We start from the raw sequence: 16468 nt of genomic DNA on the forward strand, positions 1-16468 counted from the left end.
CTTCTGTCGTCATTGTTTGTCCAGATAACCCATTTCTTTTTTCGTCAACGTTAGTGATGGTGTGCTTACGCAGGTGGAACGATTCTTCTGAATGATGAACGCTTCGTATATCTCTCGCATGAGCTTTCGGGGGTATCTTCTCAGACTCTTGCAGCGTCGAAAGTGTGGAATGCATTCACAGTCCGACACGTGTCCCGCTAGCTTGCTGCCATATCCTTTTTCGATGTTGCCGACGTGTTCCAAGAGACGTATGTTGACGCAGCGTCCTGACTGCCCAACATATGACGCCCCGCATGACAAGGGGATCTTATAAACTACATCACTGTCGCATTCGGTGAATTTGTCTTTGTGCTTTGTTTTACAACGTGCTGTTTTTTCAGCGCCTTGGTTGACCATTTTGCACAACTTGGATAATTTGCTGGGCGCATTGAAAACTAAGTCCACACCAGCTTGCCCCACCACTTTCTTTAGTGCGTGGCTGACACCGTGGACATATGGCATGACGGCTAACTTCCGCTCTATTTTTTGGGGCTTCTTGGGGTCCGGTCGCTGGAACTCTTTCAGTAACTTGAAGCCAAGGCTGCAGATGAGGTCGTCCGGGAAACCAGCTTCACGTAACCGTGTCAGCTGTGTCTGGACGCTTTGCTGCTGACGGTGAATGCAGGATCTATTCACGGCACTCCTCAATGCGCCTGTGGCCACAGCTCTTTTTACCAGTTTCGAGTGCGCCGATGAATCCGATGAATTACCAGTTTTACCAGTTTCGAGTGCGCCAATGAATGAGCGTCCAGACACAGCTGACACTGTTACGTGAAGTTGGTTTCTCGGACGACCTCATCTGCAGCCTTGGCTTCAAGTTACTGAAAGAGTTACTGAAAGACTTTGTCCTGTCCCTGCGCACTGTTTTAAGTAGAAAAATGAACCAACTGGCCCCGTTACTTCCCATGATTCATATTTTTACTAACTTTGTCCTTTTAATTAGAGGAATTTCTACTCAATAGACAGCTAGCTGTGGCGTGCATGTCACGGATACTGACCTTTTTCGGTTAGAACCGAATTTCCAGAAATGAATTCGGGTATCGTTTTATCTCTCCGTTTAAACCGAGAAGTACAATTCCGACGCATAAGTGGCTATCTTGATTTACGGGACAGTTTCTTATCGAATCGAAAATTGCAGGGTCCACCAGGTTTTCCTGGGCCATCGGGTGAAGCCGGACTGCCAGGAATAAAGGCAAGCACAAAAATCAAATGCATTGTTCCAAGTTTACGCATGCAAAAGCAGTGCAAGTGTTACTGCCTATCACACCGCATATTTTGAAGTTTTTAGGAGTTGTGCCTTGCCTGCGCATGCACTCTTTTTTTTAAAACTCTTGATATACTTGTTCTTATTTTTCGCCTTTGTCTTCGAAGGGGGAGAGAGGGGCTGATGGAGTAGACGGTCAGCCAGGAGAACCCGGTCCAATGGTATGATCTGGCCATTTTTGCCTGTCATGCAAAAGAAATTAATGCGCGACCGCTCACTTTACAGGGCCCGAAAGGCGAAATGGGAAAAATGGGCATACCTGGAGCCCCCGGAAAACCCGTGAGACTGCCATATAGGCATATGAAACCTTCTTTTGCAGCTTTATTTTTTTCACTTGAACTTCGTGCAGCCTTCTTAAAGATTTGAAGACTCTCCCTTTTGCTGTTCAGATGAGAAATTCCATTGAGTGCGTTTGTTCGTTCTTTTTTCATGACCGCCTCTTCCCACCGTCACGAAGGGTCCGATGGGTCCAGCAGGCCTCCAAGGGGACGTCGGTCTTCCAGGAGAGAAAGGCGACAAAGGTCAGGTCGGACCAGAAGGACTGCAGGGCCCCACGGGACCACCGGTTAGGGCCTTTTTGTCACGCCTTTGTTCTGCGCTACTTTTCATGTACGTTGAATGCGCTGTGTAAGATTGAACATGCGCTATGCTGTCATTTCACAGGGCCCACCAGGACCAACGGGACCAGCAGGACTGAGAGGGTCACCTGGTCCCGCAGTGAGTGCAATGACGCGTATATCGTATAGGGAACCCAAGCTGAAGTTTGCCATGCCTATTGCAGCGCCGTAACACACAGCATAGCGACAGGAGCAAGCAGTTTTTGGTGCACTCGTAGTGCTATTTCACGCCACCTTCCTGAGCTTATTGGCGTGAGCTTCTGCGCTCTGTCGAAGCCACACGTGGTGCGTGTCAGTTATCTGGGTTATGTCTACACAAGCGAGGCAAATAGTGCTATCAACCAAACGCGGGCTTCTAATCGTTCAGAATGTACTCTCGCATTTGTAGCGGCCCAAGCGACTGACGGCAACAGTTTTTAGGCACCTAGTGGAATAACGGCAGTGCCACCTGGGCAGCGCAGGTTCTCTATGTCAGCAATGAAGGAAGAAGTTGATCAGCATGGTTGATCGGCTTGAACGGGAGCGCAGAAACTAGGACACGGACAAAGGGACACCAAACACGAAAGAGTACTACTTAAAACCGATTTATTTCCTGAAACCCGTGTATAAAGAGCCTATTGGCTTCAAGGAATAAATAAAATTGGAGTAGCGCTCCTGAATCTATGCCGTAAGTTAGTTCGTGCCCGATTTTTTGTGCTTCTAGGATAAACTGCTTGCGGCAGCAAAAAAAAAAAAAACAAAAACAAAAAAAGAAAACATTGAAGCGGGGCCGAAACGCTACCTGGTGCCATCTGCTGATTGACTAAAGGCATGTGCTGCATATTTTTTGAAAACATTCAGCTGGAAAAGCATTCCTTTCTCTTGGCGTGTAGCCATTACTAGTATCATTAAGACGGGGATCGCTACTGTGAAGCCCAGACTACGGCAGTCGGAAGTTGCCCGTAATAGCTGCGTGTGGGTTGAAAACAAGGTTCTTGTTGGCCTATCGTGGCGAGGCAATCTGTGATGCCGTATCGCCCTGTCTAGATAACAAGCATTCGGGCTTCTAGCAAGCTTTGAATACATGTATTGGACGACTCAACAGACATTTACCACACGCATTTACCGTATGCATGGCGAAAAGCGTTTCAATGACGCATATGCGTGGAGTGAAAAATAAATCGATAGTGCATTCTTCAATACACACATTCTCGCAGGGTGACGTTGGACCCCCGGGCTTAGTGGGAGCGCCGGGCCAGCCTGGAAGCGTGGTATGTGACGCTAACACGTTTCTTGTTCAATATGTAGAGTGTAGTGTAGTGTAGTGTAGTGTAGTGTAGTGTAGTGTAGTGTAGTGTAGTGTAGTGTAGTGTAGTGGTAGTGGTAGTGGTAGTGGTAGTGGTAGTAGTGGTAGTGGTAGTGGTAGTGGTAGTGGTAGTAGTGGTAGTAGTGGTAGTAGTGGTAGTGGTAGTAGTGGTAGTGTAGTGTAGTGTAGTGTAGTGAGAGTGGTATTTGCATGCTTATGCTTTGTACGAAACTTTCAATTACGAGCAGCAGCTGGAAAGCGTGAGCCCATAAGCAGAGCTGCGCTGCGTGGATCCTATCAGAAACCGTATGAATGGCTGGGGCTGATCAACGCTCGCGTAAAATAAGTGGCGCCATGAACAACGAACTATACCTAATACTTCCCTCTTTCACAAAAGCGCTCTGGCGTATGAGCTACTTTGCGACTCTGGTATCATTATACATCTTGTGTGTACTGGGCTCGATTGGGTTGACACTTAATGGCCCACCTGGAATGTTTTATTCACTTTTTTTAGGGCACACCAGGCGACAAGGGAATGAAAGGTGACCGAGGCAAGCGAGGACTCAAGGTATACGTGGCACCTTACCTTGCTTGCATGCTAAATTAAGGAAGCCAATAATCATCGAAATCAAGGAATTCTTAATCAAATGTTTATTTATGTATTATATATTTGTGACGTTGATTAAAAAATTAGTAGTGTAATCGCTTTGTGGCTGAAAATTAATTGATGATAAATTAGAAGAAAAAACAACCAAATGCCGCCCATGGGCTCGTGTGAGATGAGACACAGACGCTGCAGCCCTTTTTTGTCTCCTCGTAGGCGTGTTTCACGTTGTTCATTTTAATACAGCATACATGGCTGAGGAACAAAGCAGAAAGACAAACTACCACGCAGTTATCGTGCATTACAACCTTTATAACTGCCTCAGGGTTTTTTGTTGATTGAAATTATTCTTCCACAAATAGGGGATGCATTAGTTTGCCGAAACTGAATTCGAGGCACAGAGTCATGTCAAATGCGCAGTGATACCCGACTCAGGTAACCAAAGAAATCTCGTTCACAATAAACCAATTCGAGAAAGAAACAAGAAGAATTAGGAAGGTTAAATGGGCGCCTCTCCTGTTATCTGATCTGTCGTACGTATGGGCACGGCAGATAAACGCAGGGAAAGCTAAAAAATAGCTAAAAAATTGCTGCGCAGCGCCCATATAAAGTACGTCACGAAACAGCGAATTTCTTCAGCGGTTTACTGCTTCAACGAAATGCGAAAACCATAGTCTCAGGACCTTGGTTTCCGTAATCGCCCCAGTTAGCGTCCAAATTTCTCAATGGCGCTCGCGAAGAATTTTGGATGTCGAAGCGCGGTGAACTATCAGTGACAAAACTACGTTGCTCACGCAAGGGTTGCTGTTGCGACAGCTTTTCACATAAACTCTCGGGCGTTGAACGCAGGAACTGTAAATTCGATGTATAAGCCTGGAATCAAGCCGTTTCTTAGCGCCAGTCTTAATACTTTCAGTCCAAGCGTACAGGTCTTTCACTAGTGAGGATATCGCGCCCATTGAACAATGTGCGCTCTGCTTACGTGACTAACCTACAGCTGTAATGCTCAGGGTCACAGCGGCCTGTTGGGTAGGACAGGCGCCAAGGGAGACACCGGCGAAAAAGGAGAAAAAGGACAGCGTGGTGACACCGGACCTCCTGGACCTCCAGGAGCGCAGGTTCTGCCTTAGTTCTTACTTGCATTATCATTTCTTTTCTTCCCTTTCACTTGCTTTCTTTTCCTTTCTTTTTTTTGTTCCTTTATTTATTTATTTATTTCTGAGTTCACGCTCTTTCGCTGGCCTAGCACAAGGGAAGAACCATAAAGTTATCGAACCCATTTGTTTGAGATTAATGAATCCGCCTAACTTCTTTGATGTTTTGTTGCGAAAGCAACACTACGCTAGTCACCGAGCCATTTCGCGGAGCCGAGGAAAGGCCATACTGCGCATGCGCGAGGAGCAGTGACGTCACACGGCGCACAACTGGCGCGCCGCCGCCGTCGCTGGGCGAGTGACTCTGAGGTGCCGCCGCCGCGCTCGCCATTTGCACATGCGTAGTGACGTCACTTGCTCCTCGCGCATGCGCAGTATGGTCGTGCAAGAGCACGCAAAACGGCGAGACTGTGGGCAATGTAGCTCACGCAACAATATATGGCTACGCGCAGATGCTGCTTTCGCAATCCTTCAGGTTTAACCAGAGCTAAGCCACAGCCAATTTTTTTTTGCTTTTTTGAGTATATATATTTAGATTTTACTGCACTAACGCAGTTTTGAACTTAACATTTCAATATTTGCTGTATTTTATTCCAGTTATTCTTTTCTCCGGTGTTTGCCGTCTTAAGTGACGCATGGGAGTGGGCACATGTAATCAAGCCGGAATGCGTATGCCAGCAGCTTTTCAGGTAGTGAAGATTCCCTCCTGTGACAACGTCTGCGAAAACATGAAAGCGAGCAGTCATATGCAGTCAAATGAAGAGGGCGGGTAGTATGAAGGGGGCCCACGCACGTCTGAAGAAAATTTTCCGCTTCTTAAAGGCCCCCTGCCCACCCGCGGCCAGCAGACACTCTCTACCTCACTTTGAGCGAGCCTCCTCTCCTTCCATTCCCTCCTCGAAATTTTTCTCTCCCGCTCCTCGTCGAGTAGGCTCGGCAAGGCAAAATCACCCCTTCCTTCTCCGGTGTAAGCCGGAGGCGTGGTGTCTGTGGAGTGCGTCACAGGGCGACGTCATGGCCCCGCCTTCAATAGAATTCTTTTCTTGGTTTTTGCATTTTCTCCGCACACTGAACGATCGAGAGGCGCGATCGGCTCGACCACCTAGACTTGTTAGCGAGCGCATCCTTTCATACATCTGTTTGTCATTCCCAGTTAACGAGCCACCTTTTCATTTTCTTTTAGGCCTCCCCACCGTTTCACGAGCGGAGGGGCGGAAGTCGGTTGTGTTCGAAACACACGGCGAAGCGCGGACCCGGCAACCGCCCGTTTGCTTTTCTCCATGCGTGTTTGTGTTCTGTGTGTTTGTGTCTTTTCTCCGCTCCAAAGCATAAGTCATTCATTGGAGTCAAGGCGTACGCAAGATGCACGAAAGATAAGCGGTATGTGTGCGGAGCGGTAAAGTGGGCGAGCGAGGGAAAGGCTCGGCTGCACTACTAATTAAAACCTTGTTTTGGGGGGCTCGCGTAGAAGAAAAGAAACTGAGAAGGGAGCGCGCACGCAGAGCGTCTCGTGACGGGATCACGGCGGGGGGGGGGGGGGGGGGGGGGGGGCTCAGTTTTACTGTTTTTTTACTTTTTATGGCTAGGGTTCAAGGCTGTCGCCGCACGCTCCCTCCGCAGTTTTTTTGTTTTTTTGTGTTCCTTCATGCGGGTTTGTAGGCATGAGCCAGAACAGAAGGCGCTGCGGAAAGCGTTGTGCAGACGACGCGACGCCAAGGCTACGCCCAACCTTCTCCCGTCAGTCAGAACGATGCACCAATGGAGTGCCTTTAGCGAAAGTAGCCCCCCTTGACGTCAGCGGGGTGCAGAGTAGTGGGCCGGGCCCGTTTTTGAAGGAAGGAAAGAACGAACGGGCTTTGATTTGAATTTTCGCAGCTTTTCGGGGCGCGCATGGCTCTAGTATTTTGCAGAGGTTATCTTTGATGCCTCATCTATGCAGTGGGCTTGTTTTTCAAAAATGTCCGGACCCTGGTCAGTGGCCCTTTAAAATCACACCCCTTGGAGTGGTAGAAACGAAGCACAGAATATCTGCTTTTATAATCAGGAGCTAGCTTCGGTGCATTTATTAACAATGCCTCCCTTAATATTACCTCTTCCCTAAGATTGTCTGGCGACGACTGTGCCATTTATCGTCCTATAACTAACTTTAGTGACAGTTCGCAAATCGAAAATGACCTAATCGGTGTTATGACCGGCATATGACTGCAAACATTAAAAAAACAAACAAAGCCGGTGTGTTTTACAACGTGTAACCAAGAGTCGTACTACTATCTTATCAGTTATCCTGGTGAGAGCTCAAACAGTAATAAGTGCCTTCGTGCGTCCTTCACCCTTAACCTTCCTTGGAAAGCGCACATTGATTACGTACTAGCCAATACTCACAAAATTCTGAGTTTTATGCGACGGTCATTGCGTCTTGGTAGCAAGGAAACAAAACTCCTTGTTTATACGCCTGAAACCCGAATATGCCTCGCTTATCGGGAGCCCTCATCCATCATCTCTAATATGTACACACTACAATCTCTTTAAAACAAAGCTGCTCGTTTTATTTCACGTAACTATTCCTCCTATTCCAGGATATCAATGATTAAGCGTCCCTTAAATCTCGAGCTGTCGGAAACTAGGGCGAAGCTCATCGTCTGTTTTTTCACGAACTTTACTACAACCATTCTGACTACACTGCTGATAAAATTAAACCTGCCACTCATTTTTCTTGTGCTCGACCATGGTCATGAAGTGGAGCCTGCATTTGCACGAGCGAATTTATTACGGTCTTCATTCCTTTACCTGGGGATAAATGAATAGAGCGACCTTAATAAAGACATTGTTTGCATCTCGAGAAAAGAAAAAATTGGAGACACTGTAGTCACGCTACTACGAGAACGTGGTTTAGGCAGGATTACGGACTTGAATGAAAGAATTTTCTCTCTCACTTTATTTCTATCTCTCTCTCGTTATTTTTATCTTTACTTTCTTTCTATTTGTGCTCTAAATACTTCACTTATTTTTTTGTGTTTATCGTCACCCAACTGGGCGCGCACCGCTGTATACTGCTTGTGTATACCGCACTCACCGTATTTTTTCTTCAGTGTTTTTAAAAAAAGCTAATACTTTTTCATTTGTTTTTTGATAAACTGGTTTTCTTAGCTTGTGATGACACGATACAATGCTTTGACGAGTTTTTGATGATGCATGCCCCCCGTATATTGTTATAATGGGCACTTAGGGTAACAAAATGAATGAAAAATCTTATTCTCTATATTTTTAGCGGAAGCTGTGTGCGGCACTTACTCCGGGGCGAACAGGTGCGGCGTTCGCGTCATAGTATGCCGCAACCAATAACTGGAGTTCTCCGAAAGACCATATTGTCCCGGTAGACTCGGGCCACAGGGACTTGTGAGCGCGGAGAGGGTGCTCTTGGGAACGCGCCGGCTTCGCTCACGAGATCTAGGTGCGCTAGGGAGCGAGTGACGGGACGGGGTTGTATGGTGCAGATATTTCACTGCCGCTTCTTCGCGCCGGGTACTCGGAGAAATCGGGGAGCATTTAAAGCAGCTTTAACGTCGACAAACAGGGCACTCACAGGACCGGCCAGATTGTGCTTTTGGGCGATTTTCGAGTCATGATTGAGAATTTTTCGCATTCACCATTTAAGCAGAACTCTTTCTTTCTTTAGTAGTACGTTTCCAAAAGTACATTTATTTTTGATAAATGATATGTACATTATACATTGCTCGCAGACGTGCCCTCACTTTGAATGAGTAGGAACACTTATTCTTTTTTTTTTTGCTGCTACCATGGTTGAAAGTGGGACTGTCATCGTGGGTAGGCGCGGAAAGGTTTCAGTTCAATCCAACTTGCTTTTACAGGGTCCTATCGGGATGGAAGGACCCAAAGGCTCGGATGGACCACAGGGAGAGCCGGTATGTATCGAGAAGATAGTACTGTGGTTATCGGTGCAGCGCATACGACGAGGACGAGATGAGACGCAGACACAACGCTGATCAGCGTTGTGTTTGTGCCTCATCTCGTCCTTCTCATATGCGCTGCACCGATAATGTCTAACCAACATACCTAAGCGTCTGCCTAGTACTATGGGTTGTCCTGTTGAATAGCTTTCGCTGTCAGTATGAGCTGTTGTTGAAACGTTTTTAGATTGTTTGAATTCACTGCATGTCAGACACAGTTTTCTTAAAATAAATGCAACTACAACAGCTGAACTTTACGGTAGATCATCGCAATTGCAAATATGGTTTATACAACAGAAATTAATAGAAATATCAGAGTTCATAAACATTCTGGCAGAAAGAGCCCGACTTAACAAACCACGATGTGGCTGTTAAACTTGCTGACTTGCGCAAACGTATCATCAAAAGAGAAAGCTCATTTCTTCTCAAAAATATAGGTGCGAAAATTTCCTTGTGAAATCTTGACTGTACAATATGAAGCCATGAAGCCATATAAAGGGTTTCGCGCTTCCTCGTTTTTGCTGGTAAATTTGGAATCAAGACAGCATTGCCCGCTGCATGCTTTCTGCAGGCTATATCATCGCTTCCAAAGCGAAGTGCCATACTTCAGGGGAGAGGTGTTTGGTTGGCGCAGTCGACGAATGCTCATGTTCACACAGCTTCGTTGTGTACTTTCACCTCCTTTTTAAGTCACCAGTTATGTTGGTTCATTAAAAAAAAATCGAAGGAGCAGGACGATGTACGTTTTTTTTTTCAGATATTGTGGCCGTAAGAGGTGGAAGTATTCGCGAGCTCGGTATAGAATTACTCGCTACGGATCCAAGTAAAAAAAAAAAAGAACAAAGCATGATGACTTCATCTGTGGCTCCGTTTGAAATCGCGCAACATTTCATGAGACTGCGGAAAGAAGCTTAAATAGACATTGTTTCTAGGGAGTTGTAGCGAGCGTCATTCTGTTTTCGAACGACACGACAAATAATAAAAGCAAAAAAAAATTATTTCTTTGAACAAATTTGTGCAGTATACGTATGCATATCTGAGTTAATTTGTCGCGGTGAATTTCCGTTACTCAAACGCAGATTTTCGTTGGGGCTTATTTTTTTTTCGTGTGCAAATACCGTTAGTTTTTCGAGCAGGAATTATATATTTATTTCTTGGGGCATGTGACTGCAGGGACCTGAAGGAATTCCGGGACCTAAAGGTGTTCAGGTAAATAAATTCCGTTTTCTACAGAAGGCCATTCCTAGCACTGCGGCACAAAATTATTAAATTATCGCCTTCTCTCTCTTTCTCTTTTTTTGATGCAGGGACCAGCCGGAATGAAAGGTGAAACTGGACCTCCGGTAAGCACGTAAAATATCTTTAGCGAGAAATACCGCATCTTTTCTCTGACCATAACTGGTAATTTGAACTTTGTGCCTTTTTATCTGTTACAGGGACCCGCAGGTCCTCCTGTGAGTATTGTTTTTGAAATCTCTATTTGCATGTTAGCTATGCGTGATGTCATATCTGACTCGTGGCAAAAATGAATTACATTTTTTTTGCTTTCCTCTACTTTTTTTTTCTTCATGTCTGGATGGTCATTTCCACCAATGATGGAGTTCGCTCAAAACTTTAACATGATGCTGACAATGCTCGAAAGGCAAAATGTATTATTTAGGCACACTGGTATTATATCCCCTGACAAAAACGTATCTCGGATGGGAGAACACTGACGCAAATAGTTTCTTAGAGATTTTACTAACGTAACGTCGTAGTACGCATATGACAGCGAACAGTGCAGTCAAAGAAGCGCAATAGGAGCACAGACCTTTGGGCTAGTTGGTTCATAGCAGACACATACAAGCGCAAAAAAACACGCAATAGCACTGCAAACTGTTTTGCCCATTGCAGGACCAATTTCATTTGGCCAACTCACCGAAGTTAACGCACTAAAGATTCCTAAGTGGCTATTAAGTCTAGACTCCTAAAGCTTGCTCAAATATTAGGCCATATCATTACAAAATGCAAGCCATATTATAACAAAATTAAACTGTTAGTCGAAAGGCAGCACTTTTTGAAGCTGGTGTCTTCGCGTTGGAAACTGTTGGCGCCTGAAGCTTCTGACATGACGTGAAAGTGGAAGCGTGCACAGGGCAGATGTATTCTGGTTGCATTTGCGGTATAACGGGACAAACATCACGATGTGGTTTGTAGACGGCCGTAATGAAAGCGGTTTTTCATAACTAATCACTTTTGCTCTTTGAAAGGTTAGAGAGTTACAGTAGCTGAAAGCGGCCAAGGAAAGCACCTACTCAGTATTCCTTTAACATCCCGAAGCTTTTAGCCAGACATGAAATCGCAAAGGTAACCAGTATTTTTTGCATTTCGACCCGCCACGGTGGCTCAGTGGCTATGGTGTTCGGCTGCTGTGCCCGAAGTCGCGGGATGGAATCCCGGCCGCGGCGGACGCATTTCGATGGAGCCAAAATGCAACAGTGCCCGTGTGCTGTGCGACGAGTGTGCGTTAAACAAACCCAGGTGGCCGAAATTAATCCTGGGCCCTCCACTTCGGCGTCCCTGCAGAGCCCATGTGCAAGTTTGAGGCGTTAAACTTCATATACTACGCAATAATACTTTTGCATATACCCTCCGCCAAATTACGGCCGCAGGGGCCGGGATTATATTCCGCGATCGTAGGCTCAGCACTAGAACGGCAAAACCACTGAGCCACGGCGGTGGAAATGAAAACATCTTGTGTAAGGGCAATAATCGCTGACACCTTTATTAATGATGTCAGCCTTTTTCAGGGGAGACGCCCACTTTTTTAGTATACAGCGGAACCTCGTTATGAGTCAAAGCGGATCAGAGATCATTTCGTTATGGCCTCTACTTCGTTACAGCCGTAGGTTACATTGGCCGCAGCTGCGACATGACAGCGGGCATTCTGGGACCGTTTAGATCGAGGACAACACATGTGGCGTTTATTCTGCCGCCGATCTGTGTTAAGGAAAACTTCAACACTCCCATGAAACGCTCCCGACGCGGCTGAATTTTGGTACACCAATCAAACCTGTCACCCTCGACATCGCAGGCGCGTTTTTCTTTATTTTCCGCGGCGCCTAGCAAATGAGTCTTCGACGAATATTGTCATAGAGGACGGGATGAAACTCATCCAGAATATTTAGCCCAACTTTCTCGGTTCTGAAGCCGATACGGACCCTGGTGAAAGAGGGCGCGGCGACGATTCCGTAGCTAGTGCCCAATTTGGTTTTCTTCTCTGCATGACGCGTGAGCACGCTGGCTATAATACTTCACTGCATGGCAGACATGTATAGTGGAGGATGAGTAGGCTAGACGGAAGTTACCGCAAAACCATTTAATAACGTCACAAAAGCTGCCTTAATTACTTCGAAGACATGTGTCTCTTAGCTTCTTTCCCTCTCCTTTCACACTGTGGGCGACGGCGCTAGTGATTGCTTCTTTTTTGCCGAAGATTGCAGACATCTTGCGCGCAGCGACGTCAAAGCCTTTCGCTGCCTGGCTCTTCATACCCGATGCAACCGCTTTGACTGTGCCTGCTTTCTGGTAAACGGAAATCATCTTAGACGTTTTGTTTTCCGCCACTGTCACTAATCTTGACCTTGTGAAACAAGTGGCGTGTCGATACCGTCAGGCCGCGAACACCGAAACTAATCTGCACACGGCACCTCAGATGAACAGCGCGCTCCCAGCCAGCCATGCACATCGAGTAGGTTGGAGAGCGAGGGAACGCTAATGACCTTGGCGACTCTGTCGAGGCGCAGCATGCAATGCGTACCGCGTCAAGGGACACTGTTCAGCGGGCCGCGGACTCTAGTTTCGGTAAAAATGGGTGCGCGGGTATCTCGTGCCGAAGCCGACAGACAGACCGGAGTAACACTCACGCGATCCCTGCTTAAGGCGCGAAATCTTTTGCGCATGTGTGTGCGGCATTTGAACGAACCGGTTATGCGCGGCCATTTCGATTTTCTGCATTGAATGGCTACGGAATTATCTGTGGCGCATCGTTACAAATCGATATACTCAGCGAGAAATTGCCAGTACTGTTTATTTTTTATGCATTATATCATGTCGTAGGAAGTTCTGCTTCTTAAAAACTAGGTATTAAGTACATGGTATTCTATAGGAGTTTCAAAGGGGACAGGTATTCCTTTGTTATATCCATTACTTCGTTATAAACCGTTTCGTTATAGCGTGGTTTGACTGTCTAGCTTGAACTTTGTATGTGTGTTAAGCTGAGCGTTTACCGCGCTTTCTCTTCAAGAAACGTTGCGCAGTGTGGGAACCGGAATAAAATCGGGAGAGCTTTAAAGCACTACCGTGTGTTGCAATTATTCGCGGCAACACGCCATGCGCGATGTGCTGAGGGCCGCAGAGCCACTGTCGCTCACCGCATTGCTCAGTTTCTGGGTTTGCAGGAAATTTCGCTCATCGCCCGGAAGTAGCTCGCGAGACTAGCCAATAGCAGAAGGCTTTGAGAGTACGTAACTTCAAATATAGCTCTATTTTGAGAGCAAAGTTTGTTTTCCTAGCATGGCTTCAGCGAAGGAGCTGCTGACGCTCGATACGTTTCAGCCATGCATCGAAATAGTTCAGTGAATGATTGGTAGAAATAGGAGAAGCAACCCTGTTGTGCCGTATGTATTGTTAATTATTATTGAAAAGTATGGGAGGGAAACGTCACTTCTTGCAAGTCTCAGCACCGCAGAATGTAGTTTGGCCCCACAGCGCCATGTCTCTTAGAAATGCAATGTGTTACCAGAAGAATTCTCATCAGTGTATTGTACTGTTTAGCCTTGAAAATGGCGTACTAGCACAGTGATACTACCCTGATGACATGAGATGACTGAACGGTGTGGAGGCGGCAACAGAGCAACACTGATAGTGCGCCGCGCTATCGCCAAGTTTGGTCACTTCGAGTGGGTGTACCAGCGGTCACGGTAGGCGACGGCCATGGCCATCGTATGTCGCTTCGCCAGGAACATCGCTTCAGGCGGTATCCGCTTTATATCTTATCTTGATGATTATTCCACTCTGATGAGACGCATATTGTCACCTGTACGATGAAATTAAGGATGCAGCCGCATACTGCTGACGCCTGTGTCGACAAACCATAAAATATAATTCTGAAACTAAACTTCATGAAGTTCACCAATACATATTACCTTGAAATGAGCACGCTTTCTGGTAGAGCGGGGAGACCACAACACCGCACAAACGCCCCGGTGGAGCATGCAACACTGCGGGAATATGTGCCCAGGAACTGCGTTTTTTCAGAGCTGAAGATAATCGACCTGGTCTCAGGGTTGTTCAAACCTAAGCCCATCATCACGAATAGTTCAGAAATGAGCGCTGCGGGCCAGTGAATACGGTGAGTGTGTAATAAGTATGCCTCTTTCTTCACGCACGTTGTAGCATGCACGATGCAAATCCTATCGAATCAAACTAGTCTTCAAGCATAGGGAGAAGTTTGGAAGAACGTACAAAGAGCCCTAGACAGGACCTCTGTACGAACCTCAGTGCAAAGAGCAGGGTAGTCAAAGCAGGTACCGTAATTCCTTCGTAACTCGCTTTGCATGCGTGATTCCCAGGGTCCGCCGGGCGAAGGGCCTCAGATTCCACCAGAGATGCTGTTCCAGAGGGACCGGCACAACAGGTTCAAACGTAGCCTCGAAAAACTAGACAACACCAGCACGGAAGAAGACTACGCGGTCATCACCGGCGACGACGGCAACGACGACGATGACAAGAACTCTACGGCCACCGCGGAGCCAGTGGACGAAGCGGCGTACGAAAAAATCAATCGAACGTTGACGCACATCTTCGCTAACGTGTACATCTTGCGGCGCGAGATAGAGCAAGTCCGGCGCCCTGTAGGCTCCCGGCCCAACCCGTCTCGATCATGCCGCGACCTGCGGCTTGCGCATCCGGACTCCCCTGATGGGTGGTACTGGGTGGACCCCAACTTGGGTGTGCCAGACGACGCAGTGCGCGTCTACTGCGGCATGCGCGCCGGCGGAGAGACCTGCGTGTTCGCCGACGGAGACACGGTCTCGGCCCGCTTGTCCAGGTGGGTCCGCCGGAGAAAATTGTTGGCCAGTGGAGCTCATAATTCTCGTCTTTCTTGGATTAGTTAAATAAGTTTAATTCTTGTTTCGCCTTCTCCTCTGAGGCCCTTTTTGTTTTCAGAATGATGGACAGTTTGTTTACTTTCCTTCTGCTGCATTATATGTGCTGCGAAGTTGTTTAGATGTGTGAGGTTGACGAATATGCATCAGATACCGGATCGAATGTTGTGGTTTTTCAAGATGGCCTTCATACGCACACTAAGTTCACATAGATGCAATGGTGACATCATGGGCACTTTTGTTTGGTAGCGGTAACCAAGAAAGTCCGAAGAAAACTATGTCAGGAAAAAGCAAGAAGCAGAAAAGGCAGTCATTTAGAAACTCGTTGAGTTGGCTTTTTCTCATCGCATATTTATAAAATTGCTTCTCTCGCACTTCCTATGCATCAAACACAGGCGTATTCGGTATATTTGATAACGTAAAAGAAAACTTCACGCCATTTTATAATTAGGAAATGCGCGAATGCCAATTGAGCAGACTTTGAAATGTGTATTTCGAACCGCATTGCTGATTAAGAAGATTTAAAAACAGGGCTCACCTTCGATGCTGACGGGCATCAGTTTCGTAATAAAATTGTGGCCCCCGAAACCCCCCCAAAATTGCTAGTTAACTTAAGTTAATTATTCGTGTAAATATTGATCCATATCAGATACACAATGTTGGCCTTCTGTATAATCCAGCTCAACAGGCCGCACCGATGTATCTCTCACAGTTTTTAAAATAAAAAAAATCTCCAAAAGTTAAAAAAAATCCCCCTGTATGTGTAGAGGGATCCGAAGCCTGAGTGTTTGCAGCTAAATGCTGAAAGTTTGTGAAATAGACGACAATACTTCAGCGACTAACTTTGCACGCGACAACTTATGAGTGCCCCTAGGGGCAGCGCGGATACTTAAAGAGAAAGTGCATAGGTTTTAGAAACAACGAGCTTAAGAGGATCGGATGTGTGAAACTTGCAAGTAAAGCATGCGAAGTCTTTTTGAGCTAGCACTTGAAATAGTGAAGTAATCGCATATTAAAATCCGGACGCTCTTCAAGCTTTTCCACAGCGCACAACGCAAAGTGGGGGGCGCATGATGACGTCATCGAAGGTATCGGTATATTTCCAACGCACAAACGCCTGCTTTGACGAAAAAAAAACAACGTCATTGAAGGCAAACCCTGCCTATAGTTGTTTTTCAGCGTCTAACGAGCCAGGGCAGCGTGTGGCTGATGACAGCGGTAATTTGAACTGATACCTTCCGTGACGTCACACTGAATTTCCCTGCACTCCTCCGTTGCATTGAAGAGAAGCGCAAAATCAATAGTTGATTACGTCACTATTTTAAATGCTAGTGCAAAAACACTTCGCATGCTTTACTTACAGCCCACATAGATTTGAATCCTTCAAT

General features: G+C 46.5%; 1 protein-coding gene and 1 long non-coding RNA gene across 3 annotated transcripts in view; one reads left to right on the plus strand and one right to left on the minus strand.

The window, feature by feature from the left end:
• The window catches only part of LOC149352219 (uncharacterized), a 103714-nt gene that overhangs the window by 83414 nt on the left and 3832 nt on the right, over positions 1–16468 (plus strand). For both annotated transcript variants that reach the window (XM_089581389.1, XM_089581390.1), the window contains exons 35-47: positions 1178–1231; positions 1411–1464; positions 1529–1582; positions 1761–1868; positions 1967–2020; positions 3117–3170; positions 3720–3773; positions 4820–4927; positions 8833–8886; positions 10105–10140; positions 10239–10274; positions 10368–10385; positions 14544–15022. In XM_089581389.1, the coding sequence (XP_089437515.1) occupies positions 1178–1231; positions 1411–1464; positions 1529–1582; positions 1761–1868; positions 1967–2020; positions 3117–3170; positions 3720–3773; positions 4820–4927; positions 8833–8886; positions 10105–10140; positions 10239–10274; positions 10368–10385; positions 14544–15022 (1163 nt within the window). The remainder of the gene's footprint in view (positions 1–1177; positions 1232–1410; positions 1465–1528; positions 1583–1760; positions 1869–1966; positions 2021–3116; positions 3171–3719; positions 3774–4819; positions 4928–8832; positions 8887–10104; positions 10141–10238; positions 10275–10367; positions 10386–14543; positions 15023–16468) is intronic.
• Positions 1–16468, minus strand: part of LOC149352220 (uncharacterized) — a 46400-nt gene that overhangs the window by 22606 nt on the left and 7326 nt on the right. The window lies entirely within an intron of this gene.

Source organism: Amblyomma mixtum, chromosome 3 (assembly GCF_055824585.1).
Source record: "Amblyomma mixtum isolate Tamu chromosome 3, ASM5582458v1, whole genome shotgun sequence".
NCBI classification, from domain to species: Eukaryota; Metazoa; Arthropoda; class Arachnida; order Ixodida; family Ixodidae; genus Amblyomma; species Amblyomma mixtum.